Source organism: Megalobrama amblycephala, linkage group LG21, assembly GCF_018812025.1.
Source record: "Megalobrama amblycephala isolate DHTTF-2021 linkage group LG21, ASM1881202v1, whole genome shotgun sequence".
In the NCBI taxonomy this organism is placed as follows: domain Eukaryota; kingdom Metazoa; phylum Chordata; class Actinopteri; order Cypriniformes; family Xenocyprididae; genus Megalobrama; species Megalobrama amblycephala.
In genome coordinates, this window is record NC_063064.1 from 8,318,827 (window position 1) to 8,338,339 (window position 19,513).

The 19,513-nt window shown below is 39.1% G+C and overlaps 2 protein-coding genes across 2 annotated transcripts in view; one reads left to right on the forward strand and one right to left on the reverse strand.

Annotated features, from left to right (window-relative positions):
* apc2 (APC regulator of WNT signaling pathway 2) overlaps window positions 1–7,286 on the forward strand; it is a 43,668-nt gene extending 36,382 nt beyond the window's left edge. Inside the window, 1 exon segment of the mRNA XM_048172530.1 lies at window positions 63–7,286. Within this exon segment, the coding sequence (XP_048028487.1) occupies window positions 63–5,640 (5,578 nt within the window). The 3' untranslated portion in view covers window positions 5,641–7,286.
* Window positions 7,287–7,766: 480 nt separating this feature from the next.
* Window positions 7,767–15,363, reverse strand: lg21h19orf25 (linkage group 21 C19orf25 homolog). Its single transcript, XM_048172531.1, has 2 exons — window positions 15,032–15,363; window positions 7,767–8,393 (listed from the first exon to the last, which is right to left on the reverse strand). Exons 1-2 carry the CDS (start codon window positions 15,174–15,176, stop codon window positions 8,209–8,211), a joined length of 330 nt encoding a protein of 109 aa, XP_048028488.1. The 5' UTR covers window positions 15,177–15,363; the 3' UTR covers window positions 7,767–8,208.
* Window positions 15,364–19,513: the final 4,150 nt, after the last annotated feature.

Here is a 19,513-nt window from a genome sequence, read left to right on the forward strand (position 1 = left end):
GCAGAGGTCTTGGTCAAAGTATCAGTGACATCACTTAATTTCTTCCTGTTTGCATATTTCAGGCAAATCCTCAGGGATCATAATTGCCTTCAGACTCTACTGCAGCACTTGCGATCTCACAGTCTGACCATTGTGAGTAATGCATGTGGAACCCTCTGGAACCTGTCTGCACGTAGTCCGAAGGACCAGGAATTGCTGTGGGATCTGGGAGCTGTAAGCATGCTGCGCAATCTCATCCACTCAAAGCACAAAATGATAGCCATGGGAAGTGCTGCAGCTCTGCGAAACCTCCTCACAAATCGTCCACACAAATATAAAGATACTGCTGTTATATCCCCAGGATCCTGCATGCCATCCCTCTACATGAGGAAACAGAAAGCATTAGAGGCTGAATTAGATGCAAAGCATCTGGCAGAAACATTTGATTCAATCGAGAAGCAAAGTTTCAAGCATCAAAGTATAAACAAACCATTGAGGCACATTGAAAGCCTAGCAAAAGACTATGCCTCAGATTCTGGTTGTTTTGATGATGACGAGGCACCTAATATATCAACCAGCTTGGACACAGGAACCTTCTCCATGCTTTCCATGTTCTTGAACAATTCTAACTTCCTGAATACTCAGCCACGTAAGCGAGAGGGGGAGCCTGAACAAGACATTGAAACCTTTCAAACTGATAATAAAAGGTCACAACCCCCTGACGATGAAGTGACTGTGGCAGCTGAGAAATTAGCCAAGAAGATCACCAACACAGTGGCTAAAATTGACAAACTGGTAGAAGACATTACCATGCATACATCCTCAGAGGACAGCTTCAGCCTCAGTTCAGAAGATCATTTTGTGGATTGGAATTATGGGCCAGATGAGCTTCACGAGGCACGAGCTATTTCATGTTCCCCTTGTCATCTCTCTGACACCAGCTCTTTTTCACCTAAAGAGCGTCTCAGTAGAGCGCATGCCTTCTTGCGTCTTAAAACAGCCAACTCGAGTTTATCCAATGACAGCCTTAATAGTGGAAGCACCAGTGATGGCTATTGTGGCAGTCAGGAACAGACTCACCCCTCTGCAAGACCAACAGAACAACGACGTCCAAATAAACTTGACCTTAAGGTAGCTCACGAGGAACCATTGAACAGTGGTGTACACATTTCTAGAGTCATATGTCAAAATGAGATCCCTGAAAGAGATTTTGAGACAAACAAAGATGCTTGTTTGCCTGAGTTAGGTTCCACAGATACAGAGAAGAGTCAAGAACCTTTTATATCAACACCTGCAACTGTATCAACCAAGGTGTCTTCGGATGCCAGTATACCAACTGTCAAGCTGTCTCCCTCCTATCAGCATGTTCCATTGATCCAGAGTGTTGCCAAGTTTGGCGTTGCAAAGACTGCAATTAATGTTCAGGCAGCTCAAGCAATGCGTAGGCAAGCTTGGGTTCCAACAGTGATGACTGGCGGAAGTATCAGCAAGTTTTCCCCAATATGTTCTGCGAGAAGTCCCACAATAGGACAGCTGGAGACCCCTCAGAAGTATTCTGTAGAGAACACTCCAATATGCTTCTCTCGCTGCAGTTCTCTGTCCTCTTTATCTTCTGGGGATGGAGCACTTGATGGACAGAGTCAGACTGAAAATGAGCTGGAGAGTGACTCCTCATTAGAAATCATAGAGGTGGAAGATGTGAATGTTGAGAGAAAAGATGAAGAGGATGAGAATGAGACACTTGATGACTTGAGTGACAGTCAGTTATTAGTAACTGATCAGAAAATGAGCAGCTCTGATCCAACTGAGATCCCTTGTACAATCAAAAATGAGAAGAGGTTCCTTAGAGGAGTGTCCCCAATCATTCTTGAGGACAGGACACCATCCAGCTCTTCAGAAAACTACATTCATGAAACACCTCTTGTAATGAGCCGCTGTAGTTCAGTGAGCTCACTTGGCAGCTTTGAATCTCCTTCAATTGCCAGCTCTATTCAAAGTGATCCATGTAGTGAAATGATAAGTGGAACTGTTAGCCCCAGTGACCTACCAGACAGCCCAGGACAAACAATGCCTCCGAGTCGCAGCAAAACTCCATGCTGTGCAGAATCAAGTGGACCAGAGACACAGACACTTAGTGGTGTAGGAAGCCAGTGGGAAAGCAGTTTGCGCAAAATTATGGAAATCACAGACTTCAAAGAAAGGTTTAACCTACCTCCAGATTTGGACACAATGATCTATTTCACTGTGGAAAAACCAATTGAGAATTTCTCATGTGCCTCTAGTCTGAGTGCCCTCCCTCTGCATGAACACTATGTTCAGAAAGATGTAGAGCTCAAACTTACTCCTTTGCTAAACCAACTAGACAATGATCCAGAGGATTCTGAAAAGGAAGAGGATATGGATGACCGAGACCAATACAGTGAAGGCAACTCAGATGATGACATAGAAATTCTCAAAGAGTGCATTAATTCTGCCATGCCTTCCAGGTTTAAGAAGGTAAGGCCCACTGTGATGCCCAACCTCTCAAACCAAGTTCTCAACATGCAGGCTCGAAAATCAGTGCAATTACCAGTGTATATGGTGCTGCAGAATAAAAACAGTCAAATATTTACTGGACAAAAGCTTGGAATGTCTTCAAAAGACATCTATCATGATGATTCCTCTTACACTGACTCAGCTGAAGGTACGCCCATCAATTTCTCAAGCACCACTTCCTTGAGCGATGAAACACTCCAATATCCAGTCAGAACTAGAGGAATAAAAGACTGGCGAAGAAACAAAGAGACACAAGAGCTTGTTGATATTGAGGCAAAGAGAATTGAAGACCTACGCATGTTCTCTCGCTTCCACAAACCAACTAAAATAACATGTCAGTCTCACACAGTTGCAAACCAACTGAACAAAACAATCAGACATATGGTGCCCACTCAGAGATTACTTATACAAAGTAAAGAGATGGCAGCAAAAATGACCCAGCAAAGGATTCAAAGCCAGTCTCCAGTTCGACAAATTCAAAAGCAAGGACAGAATCTGTCAAAAAGCATGCCACAGTTAGATATTCCCATAAGAAAACAAAGCACAGAGGTGTACCAAAATCAGAAAACCTGCTCTCTGAGTCATGCACAGGAAAACACTTTATCCTTTCAGTCCAGGCACCACCCAGTAACTACAGATGGGGCCATTTGCCATAAAATAGACAGACAGGATGGACTGATGAATAGGACTGGACGGAAACAACATTATGAATCAAGCAAGACTAATGTAATACGTAATGCTAATATACAAGATCAAGTGAACAGTTACCAGTCCCGCCAAAAGGGTTTTCACAGAATCAAGCAAAATCTAATTTTAGAAGAAGCACCTCCATGTTACTCTTTGAGTTCCTCCCTTAGCTCTTTGAGTGATGCAGAATTTGAGGAACATCATGATAAACCTCACCATACGTGGATAAGGAATAGACATAATATTACATCCAATACTCAGTGCCCTTCTAAATCACAGCAAGACCTTAACCAGTTTGAAGAGAACAGCTCGCCAAGCTCAGTCAGCATGGATTCAGAAGATGATCTTTTGATAAAATGCATAACATCTGCTATGCCTCAACACAAGAAAAAGCAGACTGCCAGAAAAAGGAAAGCTGAGAAAAAGCACAAACAGAAAGCTACTCTTCAGAAAACAACAGAGGAGTGGAGCCCTGATATTGACCTAGACAGTGATGAAATGGCATCCGACAAAGACTCTGATCTCAATAGTGTTGAATGGAGAGCAATACAAGAAGGAGCAAATACAATCATTACCAAGTTACAAGCTTCAAAGTCCCAAGAACCCTCATCAGAGTCTGAATCCGTTCTGTCATTTATGTCTGGATCAAGCTTTACTCCTAAAGAGAAGAAGGTATACAAAGATGACAAAAAGGCTAATAAACCACTTGATTTTGCCCCTCGTAAACCTGTTCCAAACTTGCCTGTGGTCTTCAGGGGTAGAACGGTCATATACACACCCAAGAAGGAGACAACTCTCTCTCAAAGACCACCACCTAAAAAAATTATACCAAAAGCAGATGCTCCTAAAAATCCAAATCTAGCTCAACACAGGTCAAGAAGCCTTCACAGACTGGGTCACCCCATGGACTCCACTCAGCTGTCATTGCCCAAAAGAAGCTCAACACCACCTGCCAGGATACCAAAGAGCTCATCTTCAGGATCATCTCAAAGTTCAACACCTTCCAGGCATCCTCAGAAAAAAGTAACCTCCCCAACCCAAACCATTAAACAAGGTCCAGAGAAGGTGGCATCAGCACCATGCAGTCCACCAGACAAAAGCACTTCAAACATCAATCAAAATTCAAAATCTCCCATTGACAGGAAAACACAGAAATCCCCTGTTAGAATACCATTCATGCAGAATCCATCAAGGCAAACAAGAAACATTTCACCTTTAGTAACCAACCAGCCCAGTATCAGCAGACAAAATACACAGATGTCAGGGAAAAGAATCCTACCAGCAAACCGATTGGATTTGGTTCGCATGACATCTACTCATTCAAGTAGTGGTGAATCAGATCGTAATGGCTTTCTCAGACAACTGACATTCATCAAAGAATCATCAAAAGTCTCAAGACGTGATGCTTCATCACGTTCTGTCCCAACATCGCAGCATGCCTCACCCCGAAGAGCAGGTCCAGGGGCCCCAGCAGTTTTCTTATGTTCTTCTCGTTGTCAGGAGCTCAAGGAAGCAGTTCAAGGTCCAAGAAGAATGCCTGTGACTCAAGGACAAAGACAAGTTCAGGAACAGGTTCTCAGACAGGGCATAGCTCTATCAAGAGCCACCTCCATTGATAGAGATGTCACCGTGAAACGTCCAGCTAGACGAACAAGCTCAGAAAGTCCTTGCAGGGCCTCACAGAGAAATACACCTGGACCAAAGCCAAGAGAAAAAAGGGATGATACCTTCAAAAGATATTCGTCCTCACCAAGCATAAATGTCTTGAGTCGTGTCACTAGCCGCTCCTCTCTTCGCTCTTCATCCTCTGACTCAAGTGGACGAGCTAAAAGTGAAAGGAACACAAATCAGAGGCAGCAGAGGGTTGGATCACGTAATGCTGACAAAGTGACCTGGAGAAGGATTCGTGATGAGGATGTTCCCCATATATTAAAGAGCACCCTTCCACCCACTGCATTGCCTCTATTACCTTCACCTGATGGCAACAAACAGATGCCACCACCACTACCAGGTAAACTGCCTACTATTACACTGGCATCAAGGAAAACAAGTGACGCGACTGTTCAAACTGAGGACTACTCAGCCAACAAAATTAACTCAAGCACCTCTCCCACGATTGAAAAAGGTCTTAGCATTACAGAGGAGGCCACAAAGATGGCCCTCCCCAGAAAAATAAGCATGGCCTTTGGGAATACCCTCCAAGATGGGGATTCAGATGGATCTCTAAAAAACTACAGCACAGCATCATCCTCCACCTTTCAGTCAGTGGAAAGTACCCACAGTGGTGGCGTTGGCCATTTCCGTCAGAGCTCCCCTAGTAAAGCCGTCAGAGTTACTCCTTTCAACTACATACCGAGCCCCATGGTCTGTTGCTCTCCACAGACACAGGGTCAAGCAACGACAATGCCTGAAAAGACAGGGGAAAAACATGAAGCATAAAACCTGTGATCTGTCCACAGTTCCAGGCTTGACAAAGTACTATGCTCCTGATGCTGTAAAAACTCAGGTGGTAATGGATATCGTTCTGTTTACCTCGGATATTTAATGAGTCTTGTGCTTGCCAATGCATCAGAAGATTGACCTATTTGAAAAAAAAAGAAAAAAGAAATAAAAAACTTAATCCGGATGTGAACAATTAGCCATGTACTGGAATTTCACTGTATTTACAACATGTACCTATCACAACACAAGTGAGGGTATACCTTTTCTTTTTCTTTTCTTTTTTTTTATATTTTTGTACAGTGATATTAATCATTGCTTGTGCTACTTGGACAATTAATCAAACATGAGAAAGACTGTCTTGGAGTGTGTTATCCACTGGTAAAAATTATGGCCCGCATTCAGAACAATATGCAAACTATTCTCTGCAAAACAGTGACAAATACTTTAAAAGACCATGTGCCACCTGCAAACCGGAAAAGACTGTTGTATTCTCACATGAGAACCATGTATGCACATGCCTTTTTGCCACACTGACAGGTTAAAACAGCCTATTGCCTTCACTTATTATTACTGCAGGTAAATATAGCTACAATAGGTAAAATCTGCACAAAAAATGTCTATGTAATCGTCATGGATATTTAGTGATACTGTTGTAAATACTGATTTAAAACTGTAGTCTAATGCTTCCCAGAAGGCAAATTGTAATCCTGCCATTGCTACAAATAGCATGCTAAATACTCACTTAGCCACTGTAAACACGTGATGTTGACTTTGCAGTTTCTTTTTTCAATGAAAATGACAGACTAGGAGTACAACCATGAATCTACCCACACATTTTCATTTTTGAATATAAGATTGTTGTAACTGTTGAGTGTTCAGCAAATGTATGTAATACAATTAAGTGGCTGTACATATTCCTGCTTACTGAATGCTTTCATAATGTCATTTTGTGTACAGTCACATTATGCTTTAAGTATCTAAAAGCAAGCTAATGAGTAGCAACTCTGTGGTTTGAGATAAATACTTGCCATTAACAGTAAGTTGGGCTGAATTCTAAATGTAGAATGTTTAAAATGGCTTCCATTCAACCAAAGCCCATTGCCAAAACTGCAGCTACACAAGCAAATATTGTAAACATATAATTAGTGTAGGCTGGATTATGGCCAATTAGCCAGCACAAAATGTGTTTGTCTTATTTGGTGAGGTGCAGTATTTACATGGACTTAGTTTTACTGTGATATAACAGCTTCACTCAATCTGCCCCCTTTAGTCAGAAAACATGCATTCTCTCTTAAAAGTAAAATCACGGATCCCACATCAGCCTTTGGAAATTCCGAAAATGAAAAAGAGAACTGTATTTCAGATGTGCAGAGTAATGTCTGACTATATTTGAAGATATTGAAATTGACTAGTAACACAGCTCAGTGTAATGTGTAATAATGACCCATAACAGTGGTGGTCAGGATAAAGCATAATGATGCAATGCTAAACTCAAATTGACATTTTGGTACAGTTTTATGCATATTTGAGAAGTCAAAGCATGAATTGGGTTCAGAATGTTGATAGAATATTGTGTAGACCAACAGTTCAACAGTTATGGCCAGGGTTTGGGGTCCTCAAATAAACAATCTCATAAAAATGTGTATGCATTTTATTTTTCTGAGTGGAACTGTGATTTATTCAATGATAGCTTAATATGCACAGACATCCAAGTCATTTATTGCTGTTTGAACATTCTGACACAGAACAAGTTTATTTACTTATTTCTGACCATTGCACACAGGTGGAACACTACATCCCAACTGATTTCCTTGTTTAATTTATCTTTAGTTTATATACAATATCGTGAAATTCCCTTACTTTTACCAAGCCATACTTTTGCCAATAATTTGCTTCGTTTTTAGATCTTTCATTGTCATAATGTTCCTGGAATGTTTTCATCAAAAACCTTAATTTCTTTTCAACTGACAAAAGAAAGACATGAACATCTGAACATCTTGGATGACATGGGGGTGAGTAAATTATCAGGAAAATTTTATTTGAAAGTGGACTAATCCTTTAAGCTTTAATGGTGGAGAGATCTTTACATCATGCTACTTATTTTAAAATAAAATAAAAAAAAATTAATGCAAATGAAAATTAAGCTGTGAAGAATAGCTGTACAGTCATCAATATATTCAACAAGTTGTACTGTCTGTAAACTGAAAAATCCCATTCATCATAAAACTCAAGGAATCTTGTATTGTAATCAGGTATAAATGACATTAAATCATATAAAATACATTAAGACTGCACATCTTGTTGAATGGACTGTGTACTTCTATTAAACACACATTAACATTGACCAAATAGATTTACAAAAAATAAAAATAAGCCAAAAATATCACAAACAAATCATTAAATAAATGCATCAAACATTCAATAGGAAAAACACCAAGTATTTTACTGAATTTGATTTTAATTTGTTATATTCACAAGTGCCATGCCCAGCAATCAACTACTGAATATGCAAATCTCAAGTTCATAAGACGCAGGTGTGAATGTTCTGCAGGCCCCTGCCAGTTGTCACAGCGCACTCCTCTTCACCTCCATCACGCTGTGTTCCAAAGACTCCCCAGCCGCACGCAGCTCGTCTCTTCGCCGAGCAAGATTGCCACGTTCTTCTTGCAATCGCTCATGCAGCTCTATGTAGCGTCTGCTCTGCTGGTATCTTACCTCCACTTCACTGTTGCTGGAACTGGACTTCAAATCTGAAAGATGACACCTAAAATCAGTGGTCAAGGCCAAACGTTACAATCATGCATGCAAAGGTGCAGTCACACTAGCAAATACCCATGTACAATACTCAATAACTCAATATTCAATAACAATTCTGTAATCAGTCATTAATCTTTAATTACCCAACTATTATTTTCATGGAGAAATTGCAGTTTGAAACAAGTAACAAAGACAGCAACTTTAAAAAAAAAAAAAAAAAAAAAACACGTATAAATTTACCATTCTAACATCCCTCTATGAATGGGACTAACATTAACAGGTGAACAAACAGCGCACAAAAGGACAGAACTTTAAGTTACCAATGAGATAATGAATGGCATTAACATTACCAGGTGAACAAACAACACTATTAAAAGGAAATTAGTTTTTGTTCTCTTCAAAGGAAAATTAAATAGAAAAGTTCTCTTTATGCTCCCCAGTACATTTTAGCGGGCACAATGTTTTCTTGCACAATTCTGTTATTTAAATGGTAGAGCCCGGTACACAAAACTTGTTTCATTTGAGACCGACATCACTTGACATGATAACTTGCGGTTCAGTAATGGCTGGTATACATTACACCACAGTCTCGAGCAATCTATGTCAATTCTCGAAAGTCCAACCCAACATCCAGTCAGAGCACATCAATCTTTTGACATTGTTTACATGAATTCGCACTTGTAAGGACAGTAAAGGACTCTGGCTTGCTACACATTGGGACACTGATGGTGACATGACAATGTCCTCATTGTAAAACCGTCACTACTGGTATTAATGAACAACAGCAGAAGTGATATTATTCTGGATTGTCCCACGTGATTTACGTTTCACACTTCTAAACTTCCATTAAGGGAACATTAGCAGTGTCTCATTTCAGAGGCTGTGTCCTCTAGAAAGTCGCATTCGAGGGCTGCTTGCATCATCAAGGATGTCTTTAAAAAAAAAAAAAAAAAAAAAACTAACCATAATAAAATTGACTGTTGTTCCTTGTGAGGTGTAAAATACTGTCATTTCTTTCTTACTTTGCAATCTAACAATTACTTTTCTTAAAGTGTTAGTTCACCCAAAAATGAAATTTCTGTCATTAATTACTTACCCTTATGTCATTCCAAACCTGTGAGACGAAATTACCACATTCAAGGTCCAGAGAAGTAGTAAAGACATCGTTAAAATAGTCAACATGACTACAGTGGATCAACCTTAATGTTTTGAAGGGATGGGAATACTTTTTTGTGCGCAAAGACAAAACAAAAATAACTTTATTTAACAATTTTTCCTCTTCCCTGCCAGTCTCCTACGCAGGTGATGCAGTGCAGAGCTTCCATGTTTGCATCAGAACGCTGGCTCAGTATTTGGCCAATGTTGTTCATGTGAGCTCCACGATGTATGCATGTGAAGCTCTGCACTGCGTTCACTGCGTCAATTGTGTAGCAGAATGACAGGGAAGAGGAAAAATTGTTGAATAAAGTCGTTATTTTTGTTTTTACGCACAAAAAGTATTCTCGTCGCTTCATAACATTAAGGTTGAACCACTGTAGTCACGTTGACTATTTCTTTTCTGTGTCTTTCCTTGAATGTGATAATTTAGCTGCTTTCTATGGGGGATAAAAACCTCTTGGATTTCATCAAAAATATCTTATTTGTTTTCCAAACATGAACAATGTCTTGCAGGTTTGGAACAACATGAGGGAGAGTACTTAATGACAAATTTCATTTTTTGGTGACCTAACCTTTTAAATGATACCACCTAGATGACGTATGCAGCCTTTAAATGCGACGTCTGGAGGACACAGCCTTCGAAATGAGACGCAGCTACAGTATAGACCCTTTTCACAGACTATGATGACGCGTTTTAATGGTCATCAATATCGTAAATCCTGCAAAGTTTTCGTTCTTTTTTTTTAATTATGTAAATTTATAACACTACCTTTGCATTAAATTACACTCTGCTGTGAGGATGTTTCTAATCGAGTGGCTATGGGGGTGATGGTAAAAATTACATTTTTCTCTCTTCTGATTGCTATCATCAATCGCTCTCTATTTTCTTCCTCTTTTTGAAAGTTGTGAAGACACTACTGTGGAGTTTTTCTTTTTGCTATTTGTGCAAATGGAAACACAAAAAAGAAACATATTTAATGAAGTCTCTTTCACCCCTTTAAAAGTTTAACCAACTATGATGACTTCTGCTTCTGAAAAACCCGGAAATGTGAAAGCATCAGTGCTCCCTGGTTTTCACAGTGCATTGTGGGATATTTTTAACCCTGGACACACCAATCCGATCAGCTGTTGGGCAACAACAACACCATTTTTTTCACTGTGTTCTGGACCTTTGGCTCTAGTCGGACGCAGTCTGTTTTGTTTTTTGTTTTTTTTGGGGGGGGGGGTCAGCATGTAGAATCGGTGTCAGGCCATCGGTGAGAGAGAGAACTATGATTGGCTGTTTAGTTTAGTGAATAAGTCAGTGAACGAGAATAATAGCAAAACAGCCACCAAAGAAGTCAGGACGGTTGAGACAGAAGGCTGTTATAATTTTACTTCATCTTACCTGAGTGTTCCTGGGTGAATATTTTAATATCAACATGAGCGAGTGGAATAAAGAAAGTAATCGGCATGAATGACAGTCAAAACGATAAGCACATGCTGCTTTGTTTACAGTTTGTGTATCTGAAGGCTGCAGTGTTGGATTCCCTTTTGAATGACGAAAATAGACGAATATATCTGGAGAAACAGACAGTTGTCTACTTTACACAAAGGCGCCGAAGGCACATGCAGCTGACAGTCGGCTGTAGTGCTTCACAACTTTTAATATCTGTAGGTTTATTTTAACTGATAGAGACAGAATATCTACCAAAAAAATCCAGAAAAAAAAACATTATGTAAAGCATTAGATTATTGATTAGCATTTGATTGAGTGAAATAATAGTATTTGATCCCCTACCAACCAGCAAGTATTCTGCCTCCCAGATGGAGGAGTTATGTGTCCATGTGGAACACAGATTAGTCCTGTCACAAAAAAAAAAAGAAAAAAAAAAAGTACTCCTGATATATAAAAGACACCCATCCACAGAATCTGTATCTTCCATTTCAACCTCTCCACCACCATGGGCAAGACCAAAGAGCTGTCAAAGGACTTCAGGGACAAGATTGTAGACCTGCACAAGGCTGGAATGGGCTACAAGACCATCAGCAAGAAGCTTGGTGAGAAGGAGGCAACTGTTTGTGCTATTACTCCAAAATGAAAGAAATACAAAATACCGATAACCAATAGCCATCGCCCTCGGTAAAGCTCCATATGCAAGATCTCACCACATGGGGTAAGGATGATCATGAGAAAGGTGAGGGATCAGTCCAGAACTACACGGGAGGAGCTTGTTCATGATCTCAAGGCAGATGGGACAACAGTCACCGAGCAAACCATTGGTAGCACACTACGCTGCAATGGACTGAAATCCTGCAGTGCCCGCAAGGTCCCCCTGCTCAAGAAGGCCATTTGAAGTGTGCCAATGAACATCTAAATGATTCAGAGAAGCTTGGGAGAAAGTGCTGTGGTCAGATGAGAAAATTGAGCTATTGGGCATCGTGTTTGGAGGGAGAGAAATGCTGACTATGACCCCCAGAACATCATCCCTACAGTCAAGCATGGAGGCTAAAACATTATTTTGGGGCTGAAAAACAGCTTTGGGGCTGTTTCACTGCTAGGGGTACAGGAGGACTCATTGCACTGAGGGGCCGATGGACGGGGCCATGTACTGTAAAATTCTGGATGAGAACCTCCTTCCCTCAGCCAGAACACTGAAAATGGGTCATGGATGGGTCTTCCAGCATGACAATAACCCAAAACATACCACCAAGGCAACAAAGGAGTGGCTCAAGAAGAAGCACATTAAAGGTCATGGAGTGGCCTAGCCAGTCTCCAGACCTTAATTGTATAGAAAATCAGTGGAGAGAGCTGCGACTTCAAGACAGCCAAGAAACCTTAAAGGGAACCCTTGGTGTTAAGACTTGTATGGCTTAATATAATGTAAATGATGTCTCTTACTGAAATATGTAGTAGAAAACCCATGAAAGATTTACATTATTTAAAAAATCCATGACATATTTGGACAATGGGCGGTGCCATTTTGTTTTCGTTCTATGTCGGTGACGTCAAATGGTTGCACTCACTGCTCTACTGACACTGTCCTATAGCTATTTTTAACACAACGCAACTCGGAATATAATATACGATGCCGCATTGTGCGGCTTTTTGTTGTAATTTTCAGTCGATGAGCCACAAGAGAAGCAATTTAAGTCTTTACTGCTTTACTAGTGATAAGAGGTGAAAAGAATGGGAAGTTGTGAAGAATGTGGATGAATAAAACTTCCTAAAGATCCGTGTTTTTGTTCTCTTCACAAGCCCTGGTGCCTTTGAGGCTTTTAGAAGACCACAGCTGAAAGAGCTTACAGTTGCCGATGGATATAAGTGTATGCTTTAACCAAATGCTGCACCTGTCGTGGAGACTGACGAAGGTAAGCCTATAACACATCTCAACTGAGACAGACTGCCTCAAAGCTTGCGTGTGCCGTGATGCACGAGATGTCTGTGATCGCATAAAACAGAAGCATCTTCTCAGCATGTTTAACTGTGTGTAATGCATTCAGGTGATCAGACGACTTTAACACGTCAATCATACAACAGTAGTTCGAACAGCCACAGAGACATTGCACATCTTTGAGGTTTTCTTTCTCACTAATTTTGTGCTCTGGCGCAATTTGAAAAGGCTGATTTTAAGGATTTTAAGTCCTGTATGCGTTACTAGATTACCGTTGCTCCAAAACATACAGAAAAAAGCCTCAGTCATCAGGGCTAAAGTGAAGAGAACAAAGAAGCAGTTAGGAGGTTTTATTCATCCACATTCAACTTCCTATTCTTTTCTCCTCTTATTGCTAATAAAGCAGTAAAGACTTACATCGCTTCTCTTGTGGCTCATCGACTGAAAATTACAACCAAAAGCTGCACAATGTGGCATCGTATGTTATATTCCGAGTTGTGCGTTAAAAATAGCAATAGGACAGTGTCAGTAGAGCAGTGAGTGCAACCATTTGACGTCACCGACATAGAACGCAAACAAAATGCCGCCACCCATTGTCCAAATCGGTCCAAATATGTCATGGAACGTAAATCTTTCATGGTTTTTTTTACTACGTATTTCAATAATAGACAACAAGTCTATACATACAAGTCTTAACACCAGGGGTTCCCTTTAAGGATTTAGAGAGAATCTATAAAGAGGAATGTACCAAAATCCCTCCTGAGATGTGTGCAAACCTGGTGACTAACTTCAAGAAACATCTTACCTCTGTGCTTGCCAAAATGGGTTTCTCCACCAAGTTCTAAGTCATGTTTTGCTTGGGGACCAAATACTTATTTTGCTCACTGAAATGCAAATCAACATTTTTTATTTTTTTTTTCCTGGATTATTTGGTTGATTTTCTGTCTCTATCCGTTAAAATAAAACTACCATAAAATATTATAGACCCTTTGTTTCTTTGTAAGTGGGCAAACTTACAAAATCAGCAGGGGATCAAATAATTCTTTTCCCCACTGTATATAAATAACTGGAATGCTCTTGATGTCATAAGTGAAGCCACAGCACCGCTATATTGTATTCCCACACATTCTATTGAATTAATAGAAAATCATCTGATTTTAATGAGAAAACATTACCCAATGAGTTAGTGTTTTACATATGAAGACTCCCTGTACATCCTTACGTCGGAAATGTCCTAAACGTGTAAAAGTTTTTTTTCTTTTTTTTTTTTTCCCAAATTTTCCCTGCTTGGTGCTTATTAAAAATGTATCAAGTTATGTTAAAAATGTGATCAAGTTATGTTTGTCTTCAATACAGTAGCAAAAGTTTGCATTTTAAAATATGAATATAGATTATAAAAAAAAAAAAACTTGCATCACCAGAAGTTGTTAAAACTTTTGGTAACAGAAGGTTTAAAACAAAACACTAGGCTACACACAACATATTAGTTACTAACCTAAATTCACAGAACGCCACTGTAACACACCTGCTTCTGTTCAGAGAAAAAGGCGATGAGGCTGTAATTTGTATTAAATTACAATTTACAATCTCCCCCGATTTATCTGAATAACTTGCTGCTGCTCTGTCTTATTTGTTGGTGCGTTTTCATTGTCATCTTTGCTCTGCAATGTTTGTTTTTTACTGCGTGAGAAAATGGACGTGTAGCGTAAGAGCATGTTTGCAACCCTGATTTAAGTCAATATATAATACAATATAATATATAAATATAACACTTAGTTCCTGAAAACTGACATGCTAGTAAAAAAAACAGAGAATTTGCCCTTTAACTGTTGTTTCCAAGTTCTCCAAGAGTTTGAAGTGGACGTTGGTCAATAAAAGACATCAGGAAATAAAATACATGCTTATGTCAGCATTTGCGACGCGAAATGTGTTTTTATGGTAAGCGTCTGAAAACTAATGACAATAATTTGTTCAGATAGATATGTTACTTTCACTGCATGTGTTGCTTTATGAAACTTTCTTTGCGCCTTCAATGGAGCATTAGCAACCTGTGTTTAAAGCCATTGTACTGAAATATTCTCGTCTGTCCGATAGCCTACCTTCGGCAGATTCGTGTAAAACAGTGAACACTGGATCATTGGGATAGGCTCGGTTCACATCCTCCATGATCTGTTCTACTGTCGGCGGATCGGGTCGGGTCGGCAGAACCATCCGCTTCTTGCCTTTGGAACCAAAATTCATCATGACTGGAAACGCACCAGCTCTAGTGTAAAACACCAAGGATATGCGTTTTATAAAGAATTAATTGTTTATATTGATGGTGAACGAAACAAACCCTTCTAGTAAATGACTGAACAACATATTTCACATGTAAACTGTTTACTATGGCACTCTCAGTGCTGACACGTCAGAGGATGTTACAACGAAGATCTATGTGATGATTGTCGCCATCTTTTGACTCGGAGTAAAACATGCAAAAGCATTTGAAGAGAGAGAGTAGAAGAGAAGTTCTTGCATTTTAATATTTGAAATAAAACAGTAAAAAAGCAAATATTCATAGTAATACATAGCATTGCAGGTTGAGATAATTTGCTTTGTTCAGTTAGCACCATCAGAATGAACCAAATGAAAAGTTGGCCTCAAGCTGTTTATTTTCCATTTCTTTAGAATAATTCACAAACGGATAATTGTCACTTAGTTTAATTTTCGATTCTATAAGTTTTTTGTTGTTGGGTCCGAGTTTGAATTTTATACAAACAAAAAAACAATTATTAAAAATTATTCTGATTTTACATGTATATAATTAGCATTTGGAGTATGTATTCAGAGCGTTGTAGCTTTTTGGCCTATGGCATGTCTGACCATGCAATAATTTATTGCCTGCCCTACACTATATGTGAGACAGTGGCAATGTGCTGAGGGATGGCAAAGACAGTTTTCAGACATGACATTCTCCTCTTTACAGTTATTTTGAGGCAGTTTCTATCGCGTTATTTAAATAACTATTGTCAAGAGCATATCGTAGTACGGAGCCACTAAAGGGACATGGTGGCAGAAAAAAATATGGAATAGGAGGAAAAAATATTTTTCAGAATTTTGCCTTCCCCCAAGAATTTTTGCATTCTCTTGCAAAACCTGATGTGATTTTGGACAAACACTTCCTGTTTAACATCCCTCTGGCAGTGTTTCAGACAGCTCTGTTGGAGTCTTTCATAGAGTTTTTTTAACTTGGTCTTAAGTATACACTTAAGTATACAAAAAAAAATGGTGCTATATAGTACTAAAAGTGGTTCTTTGGCTCGTAATCATAGGGGAAGCACTTTAAGTGCTGTATAGCACCAAATGTTGGTGCTTTAGTGGTTCTTCAGCAGTTCTCCACCAGTTCTTTGGGATGACTATAGCACTGTTACTGTATACAGAACCTGTTAAGCCCCTGTATGGTTCTTCAGCGGTTCTTGGTTCTTTAGGGTGGTTAAGGATATAGCACCACTGCCATACAAAGAACCCGTTAAGCCCCTTTAAAGGTTCTTTACGAGCCAAAGAACCACTGTTGATGCTGTTTAGCACCATTTTTGTTGAAGAAATAAAATGCGATATGGCACCTCTTATGGGTCCAACCCCATCCCCTGGATCTCGTGTTCTGCAGTGAAGACCATCTCTGCTGTAGAGCATCTTTAAAGATATGGTGCTACATAACACCAAAAGTGTTTCCCCTATGATTATGAGCCAAGAACCACTTTTAGTGCTATATAGCACTTTTTTTTAGAGTATAGACCTAAAGAAATATAGCTTAACTCAAGGAGTTCAGTAAAGTTGGCAATATATTCACAAATTTGAACTTCCTGCATCAATAACTTGTGAACTAAACATTATTACAACACAAATGACACCTCTTTCCAGTCATAGTAGGCCAAATGTAGACAAAGAGCTGCACCATAATTTTCCTCAAAACAAGCCTTCATCTGCACTGGACAAAAGCCTGAGCAGACGGCTGAGAGACAAGTCAGCACTTACTACAGTATATACTATATACAAATACTATAGCACTTAGTTTGAAAAAAAAAATTGCTTTTGCATAGGCTAATTGTTATGATTTTGTGAAAATTAAAATTATTTTGCTATGATTATGTAAAAAGACATTTTATCAAACTGATAAACACTGAAAGTGTTGTAGTACAACCAGTAGGAGAGAGCATTGATGTGTGAACTGAATTTGGTGATGGTACAATGTGTTACAGTAAAGTTATTGAATATTTTTCACAATAAAAAAAAAAAATAATAATAATACATGATGCAAAAGGATGTTTTATCAAACTAAGTGTTTTAGTATGACTAGTAGGAGACCATGTTTAAACTTAATTTGGTAACTACAGGATATAACATTGAAGTTATTGACTATTTTTTTTGTAGTAACACTTTTCGGGTTTTGCACTTTGTCTCTCAGCTGCCTGCTCAAAGAGATTAATAAGGCTTGTATCGAGGAAAATTAGGATGTAGCTCTTCAGTTCACCAAATTCAGTTCACACATCAATGCTCTCTCCTACAGGTTGTACAACAACATTTAGTTTGATAAAATGTCTTTTTACATAATCATAGCAAAATCATTTTCACAAAATCATAACAATTATGCAAAAGCACATTATTTCAAACTAAGTATTTGTATATAGTAGTAAGTGCTGACTTGTCTCTCAGCCGCTAGACTTTTGTCCAGTGCAGACAAAGGCTTTGAGGAAAATCATGATGTAGCTCTTTGTCTACGTTACTACGATTGGAAAGAGGTGTCATTTGTGTTTTTAAAAAAAGTTTAGCTCACAATCCAGGAACTTTACTGAACTCCTTGAGTTAAGCACTGACAGTGAGTCCAAGTTCAAAGTAAAACTCTGAACTGCTCCATTGTGAACGTACTGTATAGAGCTATGTGAAACACTGCCAGCTGGACGTTAAAGGGATAGTTCACCCAAAAATGAAAATTCAAACATCATTTACTCACCCTCAAGTTGTTCTAAATCTGTAATATATTTGTTCTGTTGAACACAATGGATGATATTTTGAAGAAAGTTTGTAACCAGGCCGTTTTGGGGCACCATTGACTTCCATAGTAGGAAAACAACTCAGTTGGAACTCAGTAAGATTTGCAAAGCTCCCCCTACAGGTTCCTTCAGTGAATCACACTGTCGTAAATACTCCAAGCGCAGCTCTGGACTACAACGGCTACAACACTCACCATCGCAAATACAGTACAAGAAATCTCGATGGAGGTGGGTAATTTTCGAAATTGTCATAATATTTTTGAAAAAGTCATAATATATACATTGTTTTTGAATTACCTTAAAGTAAACATTCTGTCACTCTCGCGTGAACGTGAACGTGAACATGAGGCGAGATTGTGTCAGGTCGGCGCAGCTCAACTTGCAAGTGCGGTTTTCTGGCGTGAACGTGAACATGAGGCGAGATTGTGTCAGGTCGGCGCAGCTCAACTTGCAAGTGCGGTTTTCTGACGTGAACGTGAACATGAGGCGAGATTGTGTCAGGTCGGCGCAGCTCAACTTGCAAGTGCGGTTTTCTGGCGTAGACGTGCCAGAGGGGGTTAGTGCACGCCTCAAACACACCACTACAAGTCAATTAACCATCGTAAGGACTTAGAAAACTATTTATGAAGGTGAAAAAGTTACTTAGTTCTGCTTTAACACATTCTTCAAAATATCTTCCTTTGTGTTCAACAGAACAAAGAAAATTAAACAGGTTTTGAACAACTTGAGGGTGAGTAAATGATGATAGAATTTTCATTTTTGGGTGAACTATCCCTTTAAACAGGAAGTGTTTGTCCAGAGAGAACACAAAGTTTCTCAGGGGAACGCAAAATTTTGAAAAATATTTTTTCCTCCCATCCCATATTTTTTCTGCCACCATGTCCCTTTAACTCTCGTACTGTTGCGGGTCAATTTTACCCGTTAAGATTTTTGAGTTGTCGGAAACATCAGTTAACCTATGTTTTTTTTCTTGAAATTTTGTGACTTTTTCTTTTAGGGTCATGAACATGCATGCAAATTTTCAACACACTGATGTGTTTTGACATACACACTAATTTTATTTTACTTTTACTTTCAGCCACATATGGTAAAAAATGAGCTATCATTTCTTTTTTCAATCTATCTGAATTACTATCTAACCTACACTGTTTTCTTGAAATTGTGTGACTTTTTCTCATTTAGGGTCATGAACATGCATGCAAAGTTTCAACACACTGATGTGTTGTGAAATGTGCATACAGAAATTTTATGTTCATACTGTTCGTGGGTCAGTTTGACCCATATATACAGCCATTCAAAAGCAACTTAAAGCAGTTGAGCCCAGAATATGAACGCAATTCGTTTAATTACACGTAGTGTTTTCCTCCCATAGACAACTGTTATAAAGAAAAAGCTTAACATCGCTTAATGTAGTCTACTTACAGTACAGTCCAAAAGTTTGGAACCACTAAGATTTTTAATGTTTTTAAAAGAAGTTTCGTCTGCTCACCAAGGCTACATTTATTTAATTAAAAATACAGTAAAAAACAGTAATATTGTGAAATATTATTA

Excerpts from the sequence above, each read along its gene's own strand:
- lg21h19orf25 (XM_048172531.1), bottom strand. The coding sequence starts at position 15,176 with ATGATGAATTTTGGTTCCAAAGGCAAGAAGCGGATGGTTCTGCCGACC. Across the intron at positions 8,394-15,031 it reads TTTACACGAATCTGCCGAAG|ATTTGAAGTCCAGTTCCAGC; the intron begins GTAGGCTATCGG and ends GTCATCTTTCAG.